We start from the raw sequence: 22,285 nt of genomic DNA, 5'->3' as shown, positions 1-22,285 counted from the left end.
GAAAATATAATTAAAAAGCAGCAAAAAAAAAAAAAAAGGTGATGGCTGTGCCCTGGCTGGCGTGCACTGGCTGGCAGAGATGGGGGAATCTCTCCCCAACTTGCTCCCCATCCCTTCCCTTACTCCGCCCCCATCTCACCCCCTTCCCCATCTGCTTCCCCCACCCTGGCAGTCCCCAAAACACCTTCTTGGTGTGAACAAGACCCACCAAACCCATCCTCGCCCCACCAGCACGTTGCCTGCAGCACCCAGCCCAGCTGGGGAGAGGAGCTGATGGTGCTGCAGTGTGTGGTGGTGGGCACAGCACAGTCCCCCCCCCCTTGGGCCAGGCTGAATCCCACAGGCTCTTCCCTAGCGGCAAGGGGCCGGGGGCGGCCAGGCTGGAGCATCCTCAGGGGGTCTGTCCACGCTGCCGTCCCGTGTGAACGCGGCCTCTCCCAGCCAGCCAGGGGCACGCGTGACCACGTGGGAATGTCCTGTCCTGGCGGGAGGATGGTGGGAGGGATGGTGGAGGAAACGCGGGGGTGGGAGCGAAGCATTGCCCGGCGATGGGAACCGACCACACCGAGGAGGGGGTCTTCAGAGATAAATTTAGTGGCGGTGAAAGAGCCCAGCTGGCTCTGGCTGGCTGTGCGATGAACAGAGCGTGCCAGGAGTGTGTGTGGCTCCTGCCGTTGCTGGGTGGGTAAGGCCCTGCTGGAAAGCCCCAAACACCCCAGGCAGGAAGATGGGGAAAATGGGTCCCCATCTGCTGAGCGTGGGGACCAGCCGGGCCCCGTGATGGTGCGTGGTTGTGCCACGGGCGTAGGCCAGCTGGCAGGGGAGATGCGTGTGCCCTGGCACTACGTCACAGGGGAACATGGTGCCAGTGGTGTCCTGGGCCTCGCTGCATGTTCAATGCACATGGCACTTGCTGGCTGCTTCTCTCGGCCTTGCGGTGTGGCAGGGACATGTGAAGTGCCATATTTGCTCGGGCAAAAAAGTTTCCCCCTCTGGATTTGATGCTTTGATCCAGGGTCGACTCCGAATGGTGCTCCCTTGGGAGGTGGTGCTGGCAGGGAGCCTTTCATGCTGCTCTTTATATATTTCTGTGCGCTCTGTGTCATGCTGGTCCTGGAAATCCTGTCCCCCGTCCTTTCCTTTGGCATTTACACCCCTGGGCCAGGTTGAGTGATGGTTCACCCACTGCTGCAGTGCCGACCCCATCCCTCTGCCCCGACCCTGTCGCTACACCCCCCCTTCTCGCAAAGATCTTCAGGTGGACACCTGAACATCACTATGAGAGGAGATCGGGCTGAGATGCCTCCCTCTCCTTTGTGCCCAGTGTGTGGGATCGGCCATGGAAAACCATCCTCTTCCGATGGTGCCAGGCGAGTCAGACATCGCTCCTTCTCTGCATTGGTGCTGCTCCCTGGGGCTTTTGGAGGTGATTTTCTACTGGCCTCCTTGAGCCGAGCAAAAATCATTTTGTGCCTCTTTCCTGCATCGGACAAATGCTTGACATGTTATTCATTAACCGGGGTAGTCACATAACTGTAGCGCTGGACTAAATATTGTTTAAACCGGTGAACCTGAGCCTCGATTCACTCGCTCCTTTCTACTCTGAGGTACTGTGCCTCCATGGAGGGGGAAGTTTGCACCGTCAGCTGCCCCCGGGGAGAGCTGAAATGCAGAGGGCAGCGAAGGATTTGCAGGAGGTGAAGGAGCCCTGGCGCAAGGTCTCAGGGGCTGCAGGGCTGTGGGTATTCCCAAAGCCTGGGCTTGGTTTGGGTTTGAACGCAGTCGGCTTTTGGGGCCGTACTGGCACCCTTTGCTGCTGCATGTGCCAGCCCTGCCCCGTGCCAGTAACGCTGCCATTCCTTCTGCCTCACCGCACGGCAGCCGGCCCAAGACGGAGCCTGTTTAATTCAACGAGTCATAAATTCATAATGCTTATTTACCACGCAGGGCCATCAATATTTGATAGCGGTCACCGGCCCGCTGCAGCATGGCTCGCGGAGGAAAAGGAGATGGGTGGTGGGGGGCTGGCAATGGGGCTGGCACGCGGCAGGGCTGCCCAGGCAAGTTGGGGCTGTGCCGAGATGGGGCTAGAGAGACGTGAGCTCCTCCTCCAGCCCTGCAAACCTGCCAGTGGTGGAACGAAGCCGCGATGGCTCTGCAGAGAGATGCGTGGGGGCCGGGACAGCAGCTGGAGGCTGTCAGGTCGAAGGAGGAATGAAGCAGGGAGCTGGGCGCAGAGCGGGGAACCCAGTGATTGGTGATGATGGGGGAAATTCGGACACCTTGTTGGGGGGAAGACTTGGTTGTCCCCGGGGTGTCCCATGGATGACTGTGGGGGGCTGCCCCGTGTGCACCGCTCGAGTCCGGCTCCGCTCGGCAGCGTTTCGGCGATTAGCGCCATGAACTCGGGAAGCCCCTTGACCCCCGACCCCGGCTCACTAATTGGCTGTGGGGAGGAACATTGCCGTTCGCGGAGGGGTGAGGAGGAAGGAAACCTTCTCCCCGAGAGCTGCCGAGACTTCAAGGAGAAGGCACAGGCGGGGGAGTTTAGCTGTGCAAAGACAATATTTTGCAGTTCACTCCAAAAGAGCCTCTTCCTGCTTATGGATACCGAGTGTTTTGCCCAGCGTAAGCAAAAGCGGTTGCAGCCAGCGCCACCCCCCCACCCCCCCAGCAGCTCCTGCCGGGGCCCTGCTCCGCGCTGGCACCTTTCTTGCTCTTTGGGAGGGGGCTGCTCTCTCCTGCCTTCCCTTCGCCTGGAATCCCCCGCTCCCTCGGGTGCACGAGGGAGATGGAGGGAGCCCGGAATGGTCTGTACCCCTGGAAACTCTGGGCTCCCCCGTGAGCCAGCCCGGCTTCCCACCGAAGGGCCGCAGTGGCAAGGGGACGGCGTGCGGAGTGGGGGCTCGGCAGCTGGTGGAGCCTGATGGGATGTGACGGCTCCGGCCGGGCGTGTGACTGCAGGTTGCCATCACAGGGGGGACGGGGCTGAGACAGCTGAGAGGTGTCCTGGTGGGTCCGTGCCTTCCCAGGTATCGCTCAGCGAGCATCAGGGGCTGCGGCATGCTGCCGATAAGGTGGCGCCCGGCCACCGGAGCTGTGGTGGCACCCGCTCGCTGAGTGGTTCTCCGCTCTCCCGGCTGTGCTGAGACAAGCCAGGCCAGCCCGAGTGACAGGTCTCCCCTTTTACGGTAGCTTTTATCTGTCCCTGGGGAATGTGGCCTCAGCGCCGGGTGCCAACAGCCGTGCTGCCTTCCCTCCTGCTACCCCAAAACTTTCCCATCAGCTGGCCACATCCCTGCTCAACCGTCTCCCAGACCCACCCCCACCACAGCCGGGGGAGGTAGCAGGAATTAAAACCCCTTCCCAGCACACAGGGGGTCCTTTGGGAGCGAAGAGGGCACGTGTCCGGATTGGGGACAGCGGGGTGCCAGTGCATCCCTGGGTGTTGCATCTCAAGCCCCGCAGCCTTTCCTCTGCCCCAGAGGCTCCCCCAGCTTGGACCTGAACTTTTCACCCGGGACGTGACTCCGCACACTCCCCTGGTCGTTGCAACACCGGCGCTGGTGGGGCTGCTATCGGGGCTGCAGCTTAGGGGATTTAGGAGCATGGCAGACAGGGGCAGCTCTGTTTTAATTTACGGTGCCAAATGCTTATGGGCCTTACGCTAGAGCCTGTACTTCACCATCTCTGTGGTTGGCTTCCTCCTCTTACAGCCTAGAAAGGACTGGATCATCATGGGCTGGTGCCAGGAGAGGGGTTTCCCATGACAGCGTGCATGTCCTCTGTACCAAACGCTGTCACCTTCCCCCCCCCCCCCCCCCTCCCCAGGCAAGCCCAAAACATGAGGTGACAGCGTAGGAGCACAGCTACCACTCTGCTTGGAGGGTATAAGTGAGATGAGGGCTAACTGGGAGGGACTGGGAAGATGGGGCCTGTCTCGATGTTTGCTGGGAAGTAACTCTGAAGTGATGCAGGACGGCTGATGGATGGGTAGGCATGTGTGCGGGAACGAGCCCTTGCTGCTGTCACATCACTGGAAGCAGAGTGGGAAGACACCAGATACCTCCAGGAGAGGTGTCCTCCTTGGTCACTGCCCCAACCGGCTGTTTTCAGGCTGTCCCAGAGCTCTGCTCTGTCGGGCATCTCCGCCAGCATGGCCTGATGTCCCCTAGCAGCATTCTTGCCAGAGCGTGCCGCGGCTGTTGCCATTACCAGGTGGCTGTTTGGCAAAGCGCTCAGCCCGGCTCCTGACCTCCTTTGGGTGCCTGTTCCTCTGAAAAATTCATCAGTGTGTTCTGCGGGAGACACCGAATTGCTCTAAACCTCTCTGAATATTTCATCCCTTGCCCTGTGAATGGTACCTCTGTTCTGGTGACGTCCTGGACTTGGATGCCTCTGACATAAGCCACAAAGAAAGGCAAGTTGGTGTCCCACAAGGCTGTCTGCTCCCTGGGGCTGTGACACCAGCCTGTCCCACCACTCAGCCCCTTCTCCTCCCGTTCTCCCCGCTGTCTCCATAACACCTCCCAAATACAAGATTTATTGCCCGTGCCGTTCCCATGAGCAACTATCGTCATTCAAAGCTTGGGACCCTTCAGATGGACCCAACGGGGACACCAGGAGTGGGTTGGGGCAGCTCTGCCTGGCCCACTCAGTGCTGCCGGGGGTGGGTTTGGGTGCAGTGGGGTGGTGGGGTGCAGGTGCCAGAGCTCCTTGGGGTGCAGCGCTTAGTGGAGAGGTCGGGCGCGGGGATTAGCAGGAGGTGCAGGGATCACCGGGGTTGCTGGGATAAATTGCAAGGATGAGGGATTAGCGGACGCTGCACGCACTGCCGGCGGGTGCAGGACCTCGCAGGGGTGCCGGGATGAGCAGGAGGAGCAGGGATTACTGGAGGCGCAGGCACCCGTGGTGAGGCAGGGGTTAGCAGAGGGTGCCAGGCTTTGCATGACAGCTTTGCCTTTCAGCGGTTGACCGTTGCTGCCGAGTGTTCGAGGCACCCAAGTTACTCATTATTCTGATTAATTCATCAGCAATTTTGACCAAATAAGTCAAGAAAGTGGAAAAATATCTGAAGAGCTTCTTGCCCCTTGCTGTCCTGCCCAGAGCGGGGTTGAGAGCTCTTGCTGCTGTGCCAAGGCTGGTGGCTGCCCCCTCCCCCCCGCTGATTTTGCTAGATTTGGGGATGGGCGATGGAGGGACACTGGGGTTGCCCACCCTGGGGGCACGGAGAAATGTGTCTGGCCCCATCCCAGTGCCTTACCCCACTTCCTGGGGGGCTCTTCCTCCTCCTCCCTGCTCCAGGAGTTAAAACCTTCCCTCCAGCCTGGCATTGCTCATGGAAAGTTTATATATAGCCTTTTGTTTTTGCCAGCATCCCCCCCTTGAGTTTAAATAGCTCTTCCCTGTCCCTGCTGTTGACCCCGGATGTATTTATAGAGAGCAATCAGATCTGTGCTCACCACTGAGCAAACCAAACTCATGTTGTCCCCCCGTGGGATGCTCTTCCATCAGCGTGGCTTCACGTTTAGCCTTGCCCCTGAGGAGGAGGCCTCGAGGACTGGGGTGGGGGGCGCTGCTTGGAGGGGTCATAGCTGGGGCTGTGCCAGGCTGCGGGTGGCTTCCTTTGGGGTGGCTGCACCAATTCTGGCCATGGAGCCGCTTATCGGATTGCCATCATTAGGGTTCAGAGTGAACGCTGGCTTGCGAGGACCGGCACCGTTTCTCCTGAGGCTGCTGTTTCATGTGTTCCGTGTCGTGGAGGTGAACCGTGTCGCCGGTGCCACAGGCCACGCAAAGCCAGGGCTGCGAGCCATCCTGCAGGGTGGTTTAACTCCCCGGGATTCATTGGGAGACTCCTGCCCACCTCTCCTCCAGCCAGCCAGTTCCCCCCGCGGGTGCCAGCTCCGCTCCCACCCTGGAGGTCCAGGCTGCTGGGCGGCCTCCCCTCCAATCTCAGCTCTTGACTATTTAAGGCAAATCTCCTCGCCGGACTTTTAAACAAAACCCGGGCTCCTCTTGCTCTCCTTGTTTTAAATAACTCGCCTGGCGTAAACACAACGAGGCATAAGACTATAAATCAGGCATTCCCGGGACCTGCCTGGCAGGGCGCGCGCACGGGGGGCTCGCCAGACCCCCCCCGAGCTTCACAGGGAGCTCTTTTCGGTGCCTGGAGGGGGTGTGCGGGCGTACACAGGGAGCGATAAGAGGGCAAGAGGGGCTCTGGTGGGGCAGGCGTTCCCAAGGAGACTAATGAGATTACGGGGCTAGCGAGGCGCTGCCTGGGCTGCCGGCATTTGGGGTAAAATAATTAAGGTTGCAAAATAGTTTCCATCACAGCCCCTTGCTTGTCATTCCCCACCGAGGCTGGAATTTTCCAGGTCGCGTTCCCCTCCTGAAAACGCATTTTTCCCGGGAAGTCGGTGCTGGCGATGGTCAGTGATGCAACGGGTGTTTTGCAGGAATTTGGGATTTTGAGGGGGAAATGCCTAGACTGCAGGTGTGAGCCCGGTGGGTCGGTCATGGGGACACGGACACTTTGCTCTGCAGCACGTCCCCTCCCATCCCCTCCGCCGACGCGATCGGCAGCAGCCAGCTCTGGAAAATCGGCCCTTGCTGCATCCCGTCCTCGGTGTTTACGCGCTGTGGTTGAAGCAGAACAGAAGTAATTATAGCTCATCCCAGGGACCAGTGCTTCCCATGATAAAACTCTTTGTTTTCTGTGGTTTTAGGGCTTTGCCAAACTTTAATCGTGAGTCGAAGTCTTTCATGCTGGGTGTCCAACATACCAACATACACGAATTCATCTAAACAGTCCAGTTTAAACAAGTCTGGCGTTTTTGGGACTGAGAATTGGGAAGATATATCGCTTTGGTTTGCTGCCAAGGCTCGAAACTCTGAGGGGTGAGACTCGGGGTGCCCTGGGGATGAGGATGGGCCATTCGCTGTGCCCGTTGGGACCCCCGGGCTCTGGCCAAGCCAAGGAGCCCTCAAAAAACCCGCAGGCCATGGAGGCTCCTTGGCTTTGCCCGGCTGAGCATCCCCTGCGTGGGGACAGCACTGGGAAGGGTGATGCGGTGGCGCATTGGCTTTCGTATCCCCAGCTACAGGAGGACAGGAGTGTCCATGGAGCTGTGCTTCTGGATCTGGCCTGGCTGCTAGCACTGCCCTCTGCCTTCCCTTCTCCACCCAAAGACAAGCAGGATGGATGGAGCGTCCTCTAGCACGGTGTTGCTTCATTTACCCCTCGTCCTCCCCTGATGTGCTAATCCCTCTCGTTATCCACATGACCGAGGAGCAGCCCTCAAAGTGCCGGCCACCACGGCATGGCGGTTTTTACAGAGCAGGTTGCACCCTTGGCTGGGAAGTGTCATCTCCAGGAGGAGGGCACAGGTCCTCCTTGAGCAGGGGAGATGGGAGGCTGGAGTCAGCAGGAGGTCTCCTCCATGCCACCCTTGGTGGGCTGGAATCTCCCCTGTGATCACACAGGGTCTGAATATGGAGGTGTCCCAGGCTGCCCTCCGTGGTGCTCAACACAGCAGGGCTTTATGTGGGCCTGGAGAACAGCGGGAGGAGTAAGGAAGCTGCAAGAAGACTTCTTCCCAACCCTTGAAGCCACCCATGGACACGTACCCCTGGGGTGGAGGTGCAGAGGGCTGGCCAAGGAGAGCCCATGGGAGCAGAGAGGGACCTGGGGAAGGATGTGATAAATGAGCTGATAAAGGGCTTTTCCAGGCTTGTGGGTGCCACAGAGAAAGTGCCACATCCAGGCTGGAGCGGTGCTCATCCCGCACGTCCCCTCTTGCTCACTGGTTTGCTCCATCAGGCTTTGGGAACCGCGGTGCATTGCGGCCGGTCACCAGCAGCCGCTGCGGCAGGGGAGCTGAGCCATGCCGCGTGCAGTGGGATTGCTCGCTTGGGTTTTTGGCCATCTGTTTTCCAAGTCGGAAGGTCATGCGTATGTTGGTCGTGTTGCCAAGGATTCTTCCACAACAAGTCCTTTTGTTTTATTTGACAAGGTCTCCAGTGTGTAGAAGGGATGGACACTAAGAGCCTTCGTGAAAATGGGATGCCTTTCCTCTTGGGATAGTTTGGGTAATGCTTTCTGTGATGACCAGGGAACTCATCACGGGGCAGGGCTCAAAGCTGCTCACCACCTCCGTTACAAAGGTGGCCCTTCTTGACTGCCTAGATGCTTAATGGTGAAGTCTGGGAGCAGTTCTGCCCTCCATAATGTCTGTTAATTAGGTATAAAGATAATTTAACAGAAGATGAAGAGATCTGGTCTGGAGAGGCTGTGTTGATGGTCAGAGGTGGATCTGCTGAGCAGGATGGGTCATGGGCCCTCCACTTGGTTGCACCCGGCTGAAGGCAGAGAGGGATCCTGGCTCAGGCAACACGGGTTTGCTGATGCCCAGAGGTGCCTGGGGCAGGTCCTGGGGTAGGACAACACATGAGGGTTCAGGACACCGGTGACACCCATCTTCTCTCAATGCCCAGGGTCACGTCCCATCCTGTCCCTGCTGCTCCAGCCACCCATGCGGGTGCCAAAACCACAAACAACTATAGAGGGTGGGAAGGGGCAGGATTTGGCCCGGCGAGGGCTTGCCGCAGGGCGCTGTGCCTTTTCTCTGCTGCCAGGATGGATCTGGAGACCGTCGGTGCCAGTTTGTCAGTGCCGAGTGCCAGATGCCGAAGCAGAGCTGCACTTGCTGACGGAGGCAGCGATAGCGGGGCTGGGGGAAGAACGGCAGCTCCCACGGTGCTTCAGATGAGGATGGGCAGATCCAACTGCAGAAGTTCCTCTGTTATGGCCCCTGTGGGACCTCAGCAAGCCGGGCGGCTCCCAGCTCCTCTGTGGATGGGGCATCATACTCGTCATCGGTGATGGGGAGAATTTTGGCCCCCGAGAGCACCGTGGTGGCTTCAGCTGCTCTCCTCTCTCTTCCACCATCATTCCTGGTGGAAGGAGTTACAGGGGATGAACATGGAGGGAGAACCCTGGTGCTCAAAATGAGTCTGCAAGGTCTGGGCACATCGCATGGACCTGGTGCTGAGACAGCCCCATGCTCGGCAAAGCCGGGTTTCTGCCTCCGTTAAGGGCCACCTATCGATGTCTCGGGCAGCAGTTCAGTGGAGGACAAATGCTTGCGACCACCCCACACATGGGGTTGGGCTACCTCTGGGGTCGCTAACGAATGCCCATCTAAAAGATTCCCACTGGTTTGTTCCCCCATAGTTAATATGCCCGGACAGCGCAAAGGACGCATTGATTATGAAACTAAAGAGGTAACAGTATGTCGTTTAAGCACTGCGCAAGCAAGAAAGAGCCACTGCCCTTTTTATCTCCATATTTCATCTACAAAGCAAAAAACCTGAAGAATTTCGGGGCAGACCAAAGCACTGTCTTCATTTCCTAGGTGAATAAATGGCAAAAGCCCTCCGTGCAGCAGCGCTTTTTCCAGCGGGAGATTGCCGGCGTGCTGCATCTGCAACCCATCAGAGGAAAGCGTTTGGGTTTATTGTTCCCGCTCCTGGCTCCAAACGGACTCTTCTGTTTGGCGGCATTTTTTTTTTTTTTCATTCAAATTTTGTAAACACAAGCTCTCCTCGCCCCTTTTTGGTCTGAAGCCCACTCAGTGGGTTCACGTCACGGGGCGCGGCGAGCGTCCTCGGAGCTCAGCTCCGGCGTCGCTGCCAGCAGCCGCTCCGAAATGCCCATAAAAGCAGCTTTGCAGCGATCCGATGCGTCTGAGCAAACATTTGCGCGCACCTCTGAGCCCTTGTCTTTCTTGGTTAGCTTCAGCTCGTCCTCCTGGGGGAAGGCAGAGCTGGAGAAGACGAGTGGTGACGTACGGAAAGGAATTAAAGTTTGAAAGCGCTCACCGCCGTCCTCAAAGCAGCTACTCCAGGCATGTGATGTTGGATGAACCCTGCCGTTTCTCTGCTCCTCGTCTCTGCCCAGCACCCACTGGGCCACCTGAAATAGCCCCAGGATGGGGCTATTTGCACCCCATCATTTGGTACCCAAATATCAGCAGTCCCCCGGTGCCAATTTTTCTGCCACTACTTTCACCTTCTGCCCTTTAGCGGTGTTACTAAATCAATCCTGGGGATGTCGCGGGTTTTGAAGGGGGAAGGGGCTGACCCGATCAATTTGGGGCACGGAGAGGACACCCCAAGGGTTTGCTCTGGCCATTACACGGGGTGACCTGCTGCTCTCCTTCCTTCGAGCATCCTGTTGCTCCAGAATCCTCACGCCTCTTACGATGACCTTGCCTCTAACTGCACTTGGTGTGCCCATGCCCCAGGGCTACCTATCCCTTCTGCCAGGAGGAGCAACACATCCCGCAGCTGTCATGGTTAAATACAGCAGAAGAACTGGGACCAGCAGGAACCTGAATGGTTTGAGTGGGCAGGAGCGGCCCTCTGCCACCTGAACCTTTGTGGGGCTTCGGACTGGTGTAGTCACACGGCATTTGATCCAACGCGAAGAGGAGGTTGGGAGCTGCTGTTCAGCATGGCCTTGGCCAAGTGCCATGCCCGCTGTTTGGGGACAGATGGGCCAAAGGAGGTTGTGGGGCCAGGAGGAATGGCTGGGTAGGCTCTGTGTTGGGCAGAGATGGGGACTGGGAGGTGGGGCAACCACAGAAGGGACCAGTGAAGGGTCACCAAGGAGCTGGGTTGGGTTAGTTGGGCCAAAAGGAGGTTGAAAGGGGTCTATTAGCAGCTTGCAACTCCCAGAGGGGTAGTTACAAAGATGGTGGAGCCATCCCTTTCTTTGATAGCGGCAGATGATATAACTTGGGGCAACAACCACAGATGGTGGCTTGGGAGGGTCAGGTTGGGTGTTAGGGAAGATTTCTTCCCTGCAGGATGGTGCAGGAAGACTTCTTCCCTGGGATGGACACCTGGAAAGGTAGGGTTTCTCCATCCTTGGGGGTTTTCAAGCTAGGACCAACCTGGTCCAGTGCTGGTGACAGTCCTGTGGACTGTTGGATGGGAGACTCCATAGGTCCCCTCCCACAATCGCTGTGTGATGCTATAAAAAATCTCCAGATGTTTGGATGCTGATCCATACCAAAACCAGAGTCTTAGCCCTAAAGCCTCCTCCTGCCTGTGGCCAGAAAGCTCCCTGAGAACTCATCTGAGGTCCTGTAAAGAGTCTTGGGTGGCACCAGCACCCACCTTACATCACTCACCACAGCCGTGTCAGCCAGCCCCGTGGCACAGTGGGGTCGTCTGGTCCACACTGCTCGCTTGGAAATCAGGGGTTCTCTGCACCCCATGGTTAGTGTCCTCTTTCCAGCCGGTGTTGCAAATCCCAGTCCAAGAATAATTAACCAGAAAGACGAAGGGCATGAGACAAGAGCAGCTGGGATGGATGGAGGGGTGTACAGGGGCATCTCCAGGGCAGGATGGAGGAGAGCAGCAGAGCAGTGCTAGCTGGCGTGGCCCGGGGAGATGTGGGGCCTCCCGGGCAAGGACAGGAGGAGGAGAAGTTGGTGCCAGTGCTGAGCGGAGGAAATCCTCCCTTCATCCTACCTCAAACACGTTGGAAGTGGCACGGGAACGTCCTCTCTGCCCTGGGAAAAGCGCCAAGGCTCCCAGATAAGTGGTGAGGAACAGCAAAACAACCCAGAACCTCATCCAAAGTGGGGCACAGCCTGCAATGGGCTTGGGGGTAGCAGAAACCCAAAGTACCCCAAATGACAAGCCCCATGATCCCCAAAATGAAATTTGTTGCCTCTCTACAGGTGGATGAACAGGTCCTGGGATCACAAAATGAATGGGCAGCAGATACAGGACGCAGGAGCCCAGATGGAGAGAGATATCCCTCTGTTACTGCCTATAACCAGCCTCCTGGCAGCTGGACCGCGCACCAGGGTATCCTGTCTCCTGCACCGGTGACCTGTTTGTTTGAGGGCGAGAAAGAGCCCTTGGAAAATGTTAAGCTAAGAAATGGCATGTACAAACACTAGATTGTCTACAGGTGGTTGTTGTTTCAAGCCCCACCTTGATTTCTCAGCTGGTGACAATCTGTTTCTATCTCAAGGACTTAAGAAACCCTCTCTCCAGGACCAGTTTGATGGTTGTGAGCACCTTGCAGCTTTTGCTGCCTTTCCTTCGTGAGACACTGCGGTTCCCATCACATGCAGGCAGGACAGGGTGATTGGAACTGCTTGTATGGGACATTGTAGCAGGGCAGCTGAGGACATGCTGCCCATCCCCACGCGTGAAGAAGCGTGGAGAAGACCTGGAAGTTGCTCTGGAGATGAAGATGCTGCTTTCCAGCCAGCAGTGGTGGGGGATCGTGGCCTAGAGGTCTTCCCATTGAGCTGCTTTCTGAGCCCTGCCACGTGCTTGGGGCATCACAGTTGGCTTTAGGTGGGCATCACTGCTGAAGTTGCCCCATTCTTGCTGCACGTGAGGATACAACACTGCAAGTGAAGTGCATGTTCAAATGACTGCAGGAGACTGCAGTCCTGGGCATAAGAATAACTTTTTGGTTATAGCACAGCATCACCTTGGTCCTGCACTGCTTCAGCTGATGTGGTCTCAGATCACATCGTTAAAGCTAAGCATCTCCCCATGGAAGCGGAGAACCACCCCCAAAAAAAAAATCCTCAGCCAGAACCATGGCAGAGACATCACAATTTGCTGGTGGACTGGCTCACCTGCGTGAGCTGGTAGCAGTGACTGCTTCACTTGTCCCACCTTTTGTCCACCCTCGTAAGCTCCTGGGGGCAGGAAACATCTCCTCCTTGTGCTGTTGGTTGGACCATCAAGGGTTCTGTGCGCTGAAGCACATGCTGCTTCGCCGCAGTGCTTTGGGAGGGGAGAGGCTGTCTGGGTGGGATGTTTATGGGGACATCAAAGGGACTTAGGAGCCACAAGATGCTGGGACATAGGAATGCTGCCACCACATACGGCTCTGAGGGGTGGGTGTGCGGGCAGGACGCCTGATGGCAACGCGATAAACTTGCCTACAGAATGAATCACGGGAACCATAGGTCTGGCAGCGAGGACCTGCCGCCATCGTTTTTGCCCCGGCTCCGCAGACCCCAAGTCTGTAGAAAGTTAAAAAAACCCCACAACCCAACCCCTAAACACCGAGAAAGCTCCACGAGATTATGCTGTTGTTTTGGGGTTTTTTTTTTTGCTTAATTAGCACAGGAAGCAAATATTCCTGGTCTTCGTCAGGGCGGGCTTGCTCCGAGTCTTTTTGGCATGGCGGGCCACGTTATTTTTGGGAGTTATTCCCATGCAGCTGTGTGTTGGGGGTGAAGTTATGGTGGAGCGCAGCATCACCGAGGACCGGAGAAAGGCCTCGCTCTGCCGAGGATGTGCCGAGCGCCGTGGGCGGATTGGGGGGCTCTCACCAGGGTTTGGCAGGGCAGGGTGTATTCTCTGTGGGAAAGGTCTCCGAAAAAGCACCTTGTCAGACAACACTGTAAATAGGCAAATTGGGTGTTTTTTAATTAAAAAGTGAAGGTTTTTCCTCCCGCTTCCCGCAGGACCTGGCAGGGATGGGGCTCTCTAGCTTAGTGGCTCGGTACGCAGCCTTAAAAAAAGGAATAGTTCCTTTGCCGCTCTCTGCGCGAGGACTCAAGACGCAAATCCACCGTACCGCATGCGAACAGCTGCTGCTGCTGCTGCTGCTAAAAGCCCTAACCTAGAAAGCGAGGAAATGCAAAGCCGATGCTCCCGGGAGGACGGTGAACGTTTCCTCCCCTCCAGCACACCTCCTGCGATGAAACCGCGCGGCCTCGCAGGCGCTTGCTTGACTATGGGAAGCGCCTTCTCCTCTCCGCTGCTGGACCCACAGCTCTTTGGGTTGCGCTGGAAGAGGCTTGTGCATGGGGATGGCTGAGTTTGGGGTTAAATTTTCATGGGGAGCCTCTGCATAACCAGGTGGCAAAGCAAATTGGGGGGCTGGGGAGGGGGTGGTGGTGAACAGGGCAGTAAACCCAGGTGTCAGCAGAGGAACCAGCTGTGATGGCCCCCAGCCCCGCTCACACCTCTTCACACCATGCACCTGAGCACCACGTTGTCCCTGAGCTACTGCTGGAACCCAATGGTGGCTCAGAGCCAGTCATGGGCTCAGTTTGATGTTGAAGTGACATCCAGAGCAGTTGGGACACGGGTGCGTTAGGCCATCTCCAACCAGGGCTAACCCCGGCGAGCCGAGGACTGGGAGCATGCGTTGCTTTTGCAGCTCGAGGTGGGGGGGAACTGTCGGACCACCGGGACAGGGTAGGGCTGATGTTTCCCCTCGCTTTCACCCAGCTGAGGAAGCCGCGAGGTCTGGGTACCAGCAACGCTGGTTATGCTGATGGGGCTGAGATCCCCTGAACATCCCCCACTTGGCAGGTTGACCTCGAACCGTTGGGGTTTTACACACTTGCCTTGCAGAGGGACCAGACTGTAGGATGCCACATGCAGGGATGAGCCCCATATCCCATTTTCTGCCCCCATATTGCATCCCCAACCGTGGGCTGCCCTTTTTGCACGAAAGCCTGGAAGAAGGCAAGACCCTCCTCATCCCCTCCAGCTGCCATAGCGGAGGTGGGAACGGGTTGGGCTGGTCCCTGGGCACACCGCCGCATCGGGGAGCCAGGAACCCCGCCAGACCCTGGCTCTGACCTGTGCCAACCTGCCGCCTTCGTTGGGATGAGGTCGGTTAGGCACCGGTGCGGACAGGGAGAAGGGCAAGAAGATGAACGTGCCTCAACCCTCCTCCTCCTCCCAAGCCACCCCGGCTGTCTTCAGGGACACGGGGCTGCTGTCCCCAGGGAGCTGGGGGGACGCTGTTGTGGGGGATTTGGGGCTGCTCACCTGGAGTCTCAGAGCCACTGTCCTGGGGGATGTGGGGCCACTGTCCTGGGCACATAGGGCCACTGTCCTGGGGTCATAGGGCCACTACCCTGGGGGATGTGGGGCTGCTGTCCCAGGCTCATAGGGCTACTGTTCCAGGCTTGTAGGGCCACTGTCCTGGGGAATGTGGGGCCGTTGTCCTGGGGGATGTGGGGCCACTGTCCCGGGCTTATAGGGCCACTGTCCTGGGGAATATGGGGCCACTGTCCCAGACCTATAGGGCTGCTGTCCCAGGGGATATGGGGCCGCTGTCCCAGGCTCGTAGGGCCACTATCCCGGGGGATGTGGGGCCACTGTCCCAGGCTTATAGTGCCACTATCCTGGAGGATGTGGGGCCGCTGTCCCCGGCTCACAGGACGACTGCCCTGGGGGATATGGAGCTGTGGTCCCGGGGTTACGTGACCCATGTCCTGAGCTCCTGGGGCTGCAGTTCCTGGGGTTCGGGGCTTTCATCAAGGGGTGGGTTACAGAGCCGCCGTCCCAGAGCTGCGGGGCTGCTGTCGGGGGGCGCTCGGTCCCCCGCGGGGTTCAGCCCCGGTCCCCCGCCCCGGGGATGCCCGGGAAGGAGCAGCCCGGCCCCGCCGCGGGCGGAGGAGCCGACGGGCCCTTTAAGAAAAGTCGAAATCCGAAAGTTCATCAAAGTTGAGAAAGTTTTTTTTTTTTTTCGTGGAAAGGAGGCGGGGGGGGGGGGGGGGGAGGCGAATAATTAAAATAACTCGAGCCCAACAGAAAGCAAAAAAACCCAAACTCCTCACACCCCACACCCCCCCGCCGGGAGTTGGGGGGGGGGGGGGGGAGGGCGGGTCGGTCCGGGATTGGCGGCGGGCGGCCCGGGGGCGGCCCCGGGCGGGAGGGGCGGGGGCGGGCGGGTCCCGGCCCCGCTGCTCGGTGCGCGGCGGCGGTGGCACCGGGAGCGGCGGCGGCGGGGGCGGTTCGGCCCCGCAGCTGCGGCTCGTTGAACTCCTCTCAACCCCGGTCCAGCCCCCCCCCCTCCCCTTCCCCCCCTTCCCGCCCCGGTCCGGTCCTTAACAGCGGTGAAGTCCCGGGACGCCGTATGTGAACCGGGAGGGCAGCGCCGCCCCGCACCGCCCCGCACCGCCCCCCCGCGCACCGGCACCGCACCGGCACCCCCGGAGTAGCCGGTAACACCCTCCCCCCCCTCCCCGGTCACCCTCCACCCCCCACCCCTCCCCTCTACCCCCCGGCACCCCACCATGAGCAACCTCAACAAGGACACCGAGCACACCAACGGCAGCGGCAACGTCGAGGAAGAGGTGGGGGGAGAAGCGGGGACGGGGCATCGGTGGGATTTGGGGTCCCGGAGCTTCGGGGGAACCGGGGATGGAGGCGGGGAACTGGGCAGGGGGAGCGGGGATGGAGCACGGCGGCGTCGGGGAACCGGGGGATGCGGCGGCGTCGGGGGTTGCGGCACCGGCGGCGTCGGGGAACCGGGGGATGCGGCGGCGTCGGGGGCTGCGGCTCTAGGGGCGTCGGGGAACCGGGGATGGAGCGCGGCCCCGGCGTCGGGGAACCGAGGACACGGCGTTGGGGCTGGACCTGCGGGGTCGTGGCGGGGGCTGGAGCCGGGATAGCGGGGTTGCCTCGGGCTGGGGAGCCCAAGTCGGGCCGTGGGAGCCCCAACATGGAGCCGTCAGGGATTCAGGATGCCGGGGCTCGTCCCGGGGAGGGGGAAAGGGATGGATCGGGGCTGGGGTTGGGTGAGCCCCGGCTGGGAGCCCCCTTCTCAGCCCAGCGTCCTCACAGAGCAGCGAACTAGCAGATCCCTGCTCCCTCCAGCCTCACCAGTGCCCGTGGGCATGGTGGCCCGTCCCCAAGCTCCTGCGGCTGGAGGACACCAGGCTCCTGCAGCCTACTAGGGACACACTTGGACCACGATGGTGGAGACCTTGCCCTGCTCCCCATGTGCTGGCAGCCTGGTTGGGGCTGGAGGGCTGTGAGCTGCCCTGCCAGGGGTCCCCGTCCCCCGGATGACCGCTGCAAGCCTGGACGCTGCTGGACCCTGTGCTGGGAGGGCTCACGAGGGTTGCTTGCCCATAGCCACATGCTGAAGCTGAGATCGGAGCCACTGGCTGGGTGCTTGCCTGGTCGTACCCCTCGAACAGGCACTGGCGCAGTGGGTCACCAGCCACCCTCCATCTTGAAGACGGTGCTGGAAAACACCCGGCCTCGGCAGTGTTTTGCTGCAGTCCTCCGCGCCTGGCCCTCGGGACCGGGGAGGTGCTCTGCCCCCTCCCCTCGCTCTCCTCCAGCGCGCCGTGCGCTCGTGCCGCCGCAACATGGCGCCTGGCTCGCTCTGCCACCCACTGGGGCCGGGCGGTCCCCATGCACCAGCTGTCTTGGGGCCATCACGCCCGCCGGTCTTCAACCCCGGCGTGGGGACCCGGGTAATGGGGTGGAATGGATTGGCAGGCGGCGGCCGTAGTGTTTCTCTTCCCCTGCACGGAGCAAGGCTTAGGTGATGCGATGAGACGTGGCTGGGATGCTCCTGTTGACGCATCCTAGCCTTGCTGGGCGGCACTGGTATGGGTGGGTAGAAAGATGGAGCACCTGGGGCCCTGTGCCGGTTCCCTGGTGCGGGGACGTTCAGTACCAGGGGGTTTTGTGGGCTCTGCACGCGTGCGCATGCGGAAGGCTCAATGCGGCTCCTTGATCCAATTATTCACTGGCCTGCAAAGCTCCCCGGAGGTCGATGCCGCTTGGCGCATCCCAGTGGCGGTGCCTCGAGGGTGGTGGCCGGGCGAGCTCTTGGTGCTGGGGCAGAGCCGGCCTGTTCCCCGCTGGTGGTTTGGTGAAGCGGGTGCTGGAAGCTATTGTGTTTTGGGAGCCTGGAAATCCTAACCCTCTGGAGAAACCTGGCCCTTCCTTGGGGTGATGCTTGGTGGCCGGAAAAAAAGAAGTAAAGATTCCATCCCTGGGGATTGAACAGAAGCAACCCCTGCTCTCCATCGATGCCACCTCCGGGTACGTGTGGGGAGGGAGATTGTCTAGTCCACCCCGGTAGATGGTCTGCAGCCTCGCGGGGTGCACTTGTCACCTGGCATCCAGAGGTGCAGCAAAAGGACTGACCACCCGGGAGGTGGCTGAGGATGCTTGGGAGGTGGTGTGCTGGGACTAGTGGGGAGATGTCCCCTTCCCTGGTGGGGTTGCTGTTGGAAAGCCCTCTCTGCGCCAGGATCCCTCACAAGTAACGCTGTGGGTGATGAGCTGTAGGTCGGGCTCTGTGGTGGCCGCTCTGAGCCTGCGGGAGCTCTCTGAACGCTTGTTTTTTCCTGTGCGTCCTACTGCCCGACCAGGAGCCGTTCCTCACCGCAGCAGAAGCTAATGGTGGCACAAGGAGTGACTTTTTCAGGGTCCCAGCGTGGTCTGGGGAGCTTAATCCCACATCCCACCCAAATTCTTGCCCAAAGCTCCCCTCGACACAGGAGTGATAAATACGTTTAGTGCAAAGCGGAATCCTTCGGTCCCAACGTGCACAGGAGGGTGTGCTGGAATATCTTCCCACCCTGTGTGGATAACGCCGCCAGACCCTGGCGCTGCGGACACTCCTCCATTCCCTTCCCCCTTCCCCCGTGAGCCTCCCCCGATGCCTCCCCGCACGTTTGCAGAAGGGTGCCCCCAGATACAGCGGGGCGAACGCTCCCAAATTCAGCCTTTCCCTTTATCTTATCTGCGAGCCCCTGGATCTCGCAGCCCCTTCCTGCCGGGTGACACGCGGAGGAACAGGAATGCCTCTCGAGGTCGTTAGCGGGAATGTTAAACAAACAGGGCCTAATGTCAGTCCCTGCTGTTCCTCACCAGACACCTCCCCAAACTTGATCCCTCCCCACTTGCTGCTATCTTCTGTTTAGTTTTTCCAGGCAGCCGCCGATCTGCGTGACACCGTAGGTCCCGGTGCTCCCCAGGGACAGCGCCAGACGGGGAGCTGCTGAGGTGCCGCGCGCACCCAGTGCGGTCAGAGCTTTTCTCTGGCGGTCGGAGGAGCTCGCTGGCTTGGCATGGGCGCCGCGAGGTTGCCTTTGTGGCCATATTGCAGGAAGGACTCTGTGCGGTCACCCGCTGCCTTGGGTGGCTGACGTGGAAGTGTTGCTCCTGCTCTGGAAGTTCATCCTTGTTCTCCTAGGAGGTCACTGGGAAGTCGTAGGTACCCTGGGGAGCGGGGGAAATCTGGAACTGGTTGTCTCGATGCCCAAAGCAGTTGGCTGAAGTCTGTGGTTGTCCCGTGTGTCCTCTTGGGCACCTTCCAGCTGAATGACAGAGCGGTCGACCTCAAGGGCCTGCTTGTAGCTCCGTGGGTGATGTCTGCCGCTGTTGTGCTTGGACATTGGGAGCTGCTGAACATGGAAAGCATCAAACCTGAGGTTGTGTTGGGTGGGTCAGAGCCCAGATGAGGACCAGGAGAAGCTACCTGGCCATGCTCTGCTGGGAGAGGATCATCTTCCCTGTTGGTCCATGGCAAGGCTTTGGTGTTATCCATCAGTTAGAAAGTGCCCTGGTGGTGTGTGTGTGTGTGGGGGGGGGGGGGAAGAAGGCTCTCGGCTCCCAGACAGCCTCCCAGGTGGGGAGTACTTCATCCCTGGCCTTTCTTAGCTGCTGCACGCTGGGGCTGCCAGAACCACCCGGGGATGCCGTCGGTGAGCAGCCTGTGTTACGTGCTGGATGTCTGTAGCACTTCATGGCCTGGTGCCAGGCATCTCTTGATTTCTGTAATCTCTGCTTGAGTGGACCTAGATACCTCTTGCATGCATGGATTCTAGCTCTCTGGCTTGAAACAAATAAGGTTAATATAATTTCTGAAGTCGAATGACTCTGGTGCTGCTCTTTGCTGCAAAGAACTTGAGGGTGTAGTAGTTATGGTCACCACTTGCGAATCGTCTTGCGCTCGGCCTGGCTGAACCAGGATGGAGCTTCGGAGCTGTTTTCATGCATCGTGAAAGTCCCTTCAATGTTAGATGCAGCTTTCTGTTAGTGACAGATTGTTGGCTGAGCAAATACCCTGAAGTCACCATGTACGCAGAGGTTCTGGGAACTGCTGTGTTCCCAGACCTCCTCTTTGTCTATCAATGAGTTGCTCTTACTGGGGGAGGGACGTTGGAATCTCCCCGTTTATCTCCTCCGTGTCCTGGTGACTGTAAATACCCTGTAAAGGAGCTCCGTTCTCTTTTCCTAATCTTTCAAATCCGAGTTTCTTAGATGTGACTCTAAGTTGCTTTGAGCATCAGTATCCCACCTCGTCTCCGTTATGGGGTATCTGTTCTTCCTCCTGCTACCTGACTCTGTAACCGGTCTAGTAAACAAGACCCACCTTCAGAAATGAGTCTTCCTCCTTGGCTGATCTGAGGAGTTGCTGAGCAGAGCTTTCCCCGCCTGGCCTCAAATGAAGGGGTTTCTGGTGGTGCCTGCAGAAGTTACGAAGGGCTTAAACCCAAAGGCTCCCTCGCTAGCAAGGGACTCTGCTGTCCCCCTCATCAAGGTGGACAAAGAAGGAAGGATGGTCTTGGGGATGTATGGAAGGTAGTGAAGAGTGGTTCAGGCTTTGCTGTCCTTCTTTGTACCTCTGCTAGAGGAACTGGCACTGTGAGAAGTCAAGTATGACTCTTGCTGGAACTGGTATGGAAGGCTTGTGGAGCCAAAAGATCCTTTGGACTTGCTGGTCTTGGCCTTGCCAAGTCATGAAGATTGAGCTGCTTGGGTCACGGAGCAATGCTTCTGCCCGTCCTGGCCCTCCAGGTGCCCGAAGTAAAGGCTTCGGCTTGAAGCCTCACCAGGGCATGAGCGTGGAAGCAAGGTGGTCAGCACCTTCTCTCGAGAAGTACCAGGCACTAGCTGGGACTTGGAAGCCTTCACAGATCTGGAGGTGAATGGTCTCAAAAGCGTGTTCCCAGGGATGCTTGTACATCACAGGCCACCCCTGGAGCAGGAAAGTACTTTCTGCAGCAACAGCCACCATTACGTGAGGACGGCCCACATGGCAGAGGCTGTAAGTGGAAAGAATTCATTTGCGTGTTAAAAGACCAGCGTGCCACGTGGGATGGCCGAAACTGAACTCTTCCTGATGCTAAGTGCTGGGCAGTTGGACCTGGTGAGGGAGCAGGGCAGTGGGACGCAGGCCCAGCACCGGAGCTGGTGAACCTGGGCCACACTGAGGTGCATCAGGGTAGCTGTGATCCTGAGCCAGCCCCGTGTGTCCGGTGAGGAGGGACCCTGGGGTGGGCAATGGCACCGGTGCTGAGGGGATGTGTGCCAGGTGACCCTGCCCTCGGCCTGGCAGAAGTGGATGCTGTGGGCTTGGCAAGGACACTTTGACCACTGCACCACAGGGTCATGGCATGGTTGAGAGGCTGCCTGTCCCAGGACCTGCTGTAACCCCTTGGTTCAGCCCCACCAGAGAGGAGTGTTGTATGTTGATGTTTTGGACGATGACTGGATGGCAGACAAGTGTGGAGCTGGAGGCTTATACGAGGTCTGGGCTCTGCTTTGTGTGCCTGGGGTGGTGAGGCTTTCCTTGGCCCCAGGGCTCTCCACTGGCTCTTGCTTGGAGATGGGAACAGGGGTGGTGCTGAGGCTTGCTCTGTCCATCTGTGTAGTGAAGATCATCTCCTACACCTGGCCCTGTGAACAGGGACAAGATGTTGACCTCGTTGTACGCCTTAGGGGAAGGAATAGTCTCAAGCTCAACTGGCCAAATGTCGTCCCCGTGGTAGGGCAGGATGGTAGAACATAGATATGAGATCCTGCCTACAGCCTTGCCTTGATGTGCCCAGTGGTTGCTGGAGTGGCTTTCTCTAGATGACAGTCACGTGGGACCACATGTGCTGGCCTTGCACAACCTTGATGGATCTCCTTGATTGTTGAGCCTGGGCTTACCCGGCTGCAGGCTGTGGTTGCTGGAAAACCAAGGACTCAGTAGGGCGGTCTTACTCATGTGGAGGATCTCCAGCCCTGCTCCATAGCCAGCCCAGAAGAGGCTATGGAAATGTTGCACCTTCTACTTTGGGATGGTGCATTCTCTCCTGTGCTGCCAAAGACGTGGTGATGGGTTCTTGCATTAGTGTGGGGTTGGGTCTTGGTGCATGGTGGTGTGTCAGAAGCTGTTGGCCTGGGGATGTGTGTCCCTCCCATCTGCTTTCAAGGGCAGGAGGCCAGCGTCTGCCTGAAAGGGTGACTCCCCTGGGTCACCTATAGCAGTGGCTTGATGCGTGGATAAAGCTATGGACTTGGAGAGAGCACCCAGCTCCTCTGGGAGGTACTGGAGGAGGGAAGGAAGCTTTACCTCCTGGGGTCTCCTTGGCCACAGTGGGCTGCCAGTGGGGAGCTGGCTGGGATGTGACCTGTTTCTAGCAGTGGCCTTAATGCTTGGACTGTGTGCTATATCCATTCTTGCTACGCG

The 22,285-nt window shown here is 58.7% G+C and overlaps 1 protein-coding gene across 1 annotated transcript in view; it reads left to right on the top strand.

The window, feature by feature from the left end:
* The first annotated feature begins 15,883 nt into the window (after window positions 1-15,883).
* Window positions 15,884-22,285, top strand: part of RBPMS2 (RNA binding protein, mRNA processing factor 2) — a 30,257-nt gene continuing 23,855 nt past the window's right edge. Inside the window, exon 1 of the mRNA XM_082488878.1 lies at window positions 15,884-16,151. Within this exon, the coding sequence (XP_082345004.1) occupies window positions 16,092-16,151 (60 nt within the window). The 5' untranslated portion in view covers window positions 15,884-16,091. The remainder of the gene's footprint in view (window positions 16,152-22,285) is intronic.

The sequence above is a fragment of the Vanellus vanellus genome, assembly GCF_965231255.1.
Source record: "Vanellus vanellus genome assembly, chromosome: 11".
Classification (NCBI taxonomy): domain Eukaryota; kingdom Metazoa; phylum Chordata; class Aves; order Charadriiformes; family Charadriidae; genus Vanellus; species Vanellus vanellus.
This window is presented reverse-complemented; position numbering and strand designations above follow the sequence as displayed.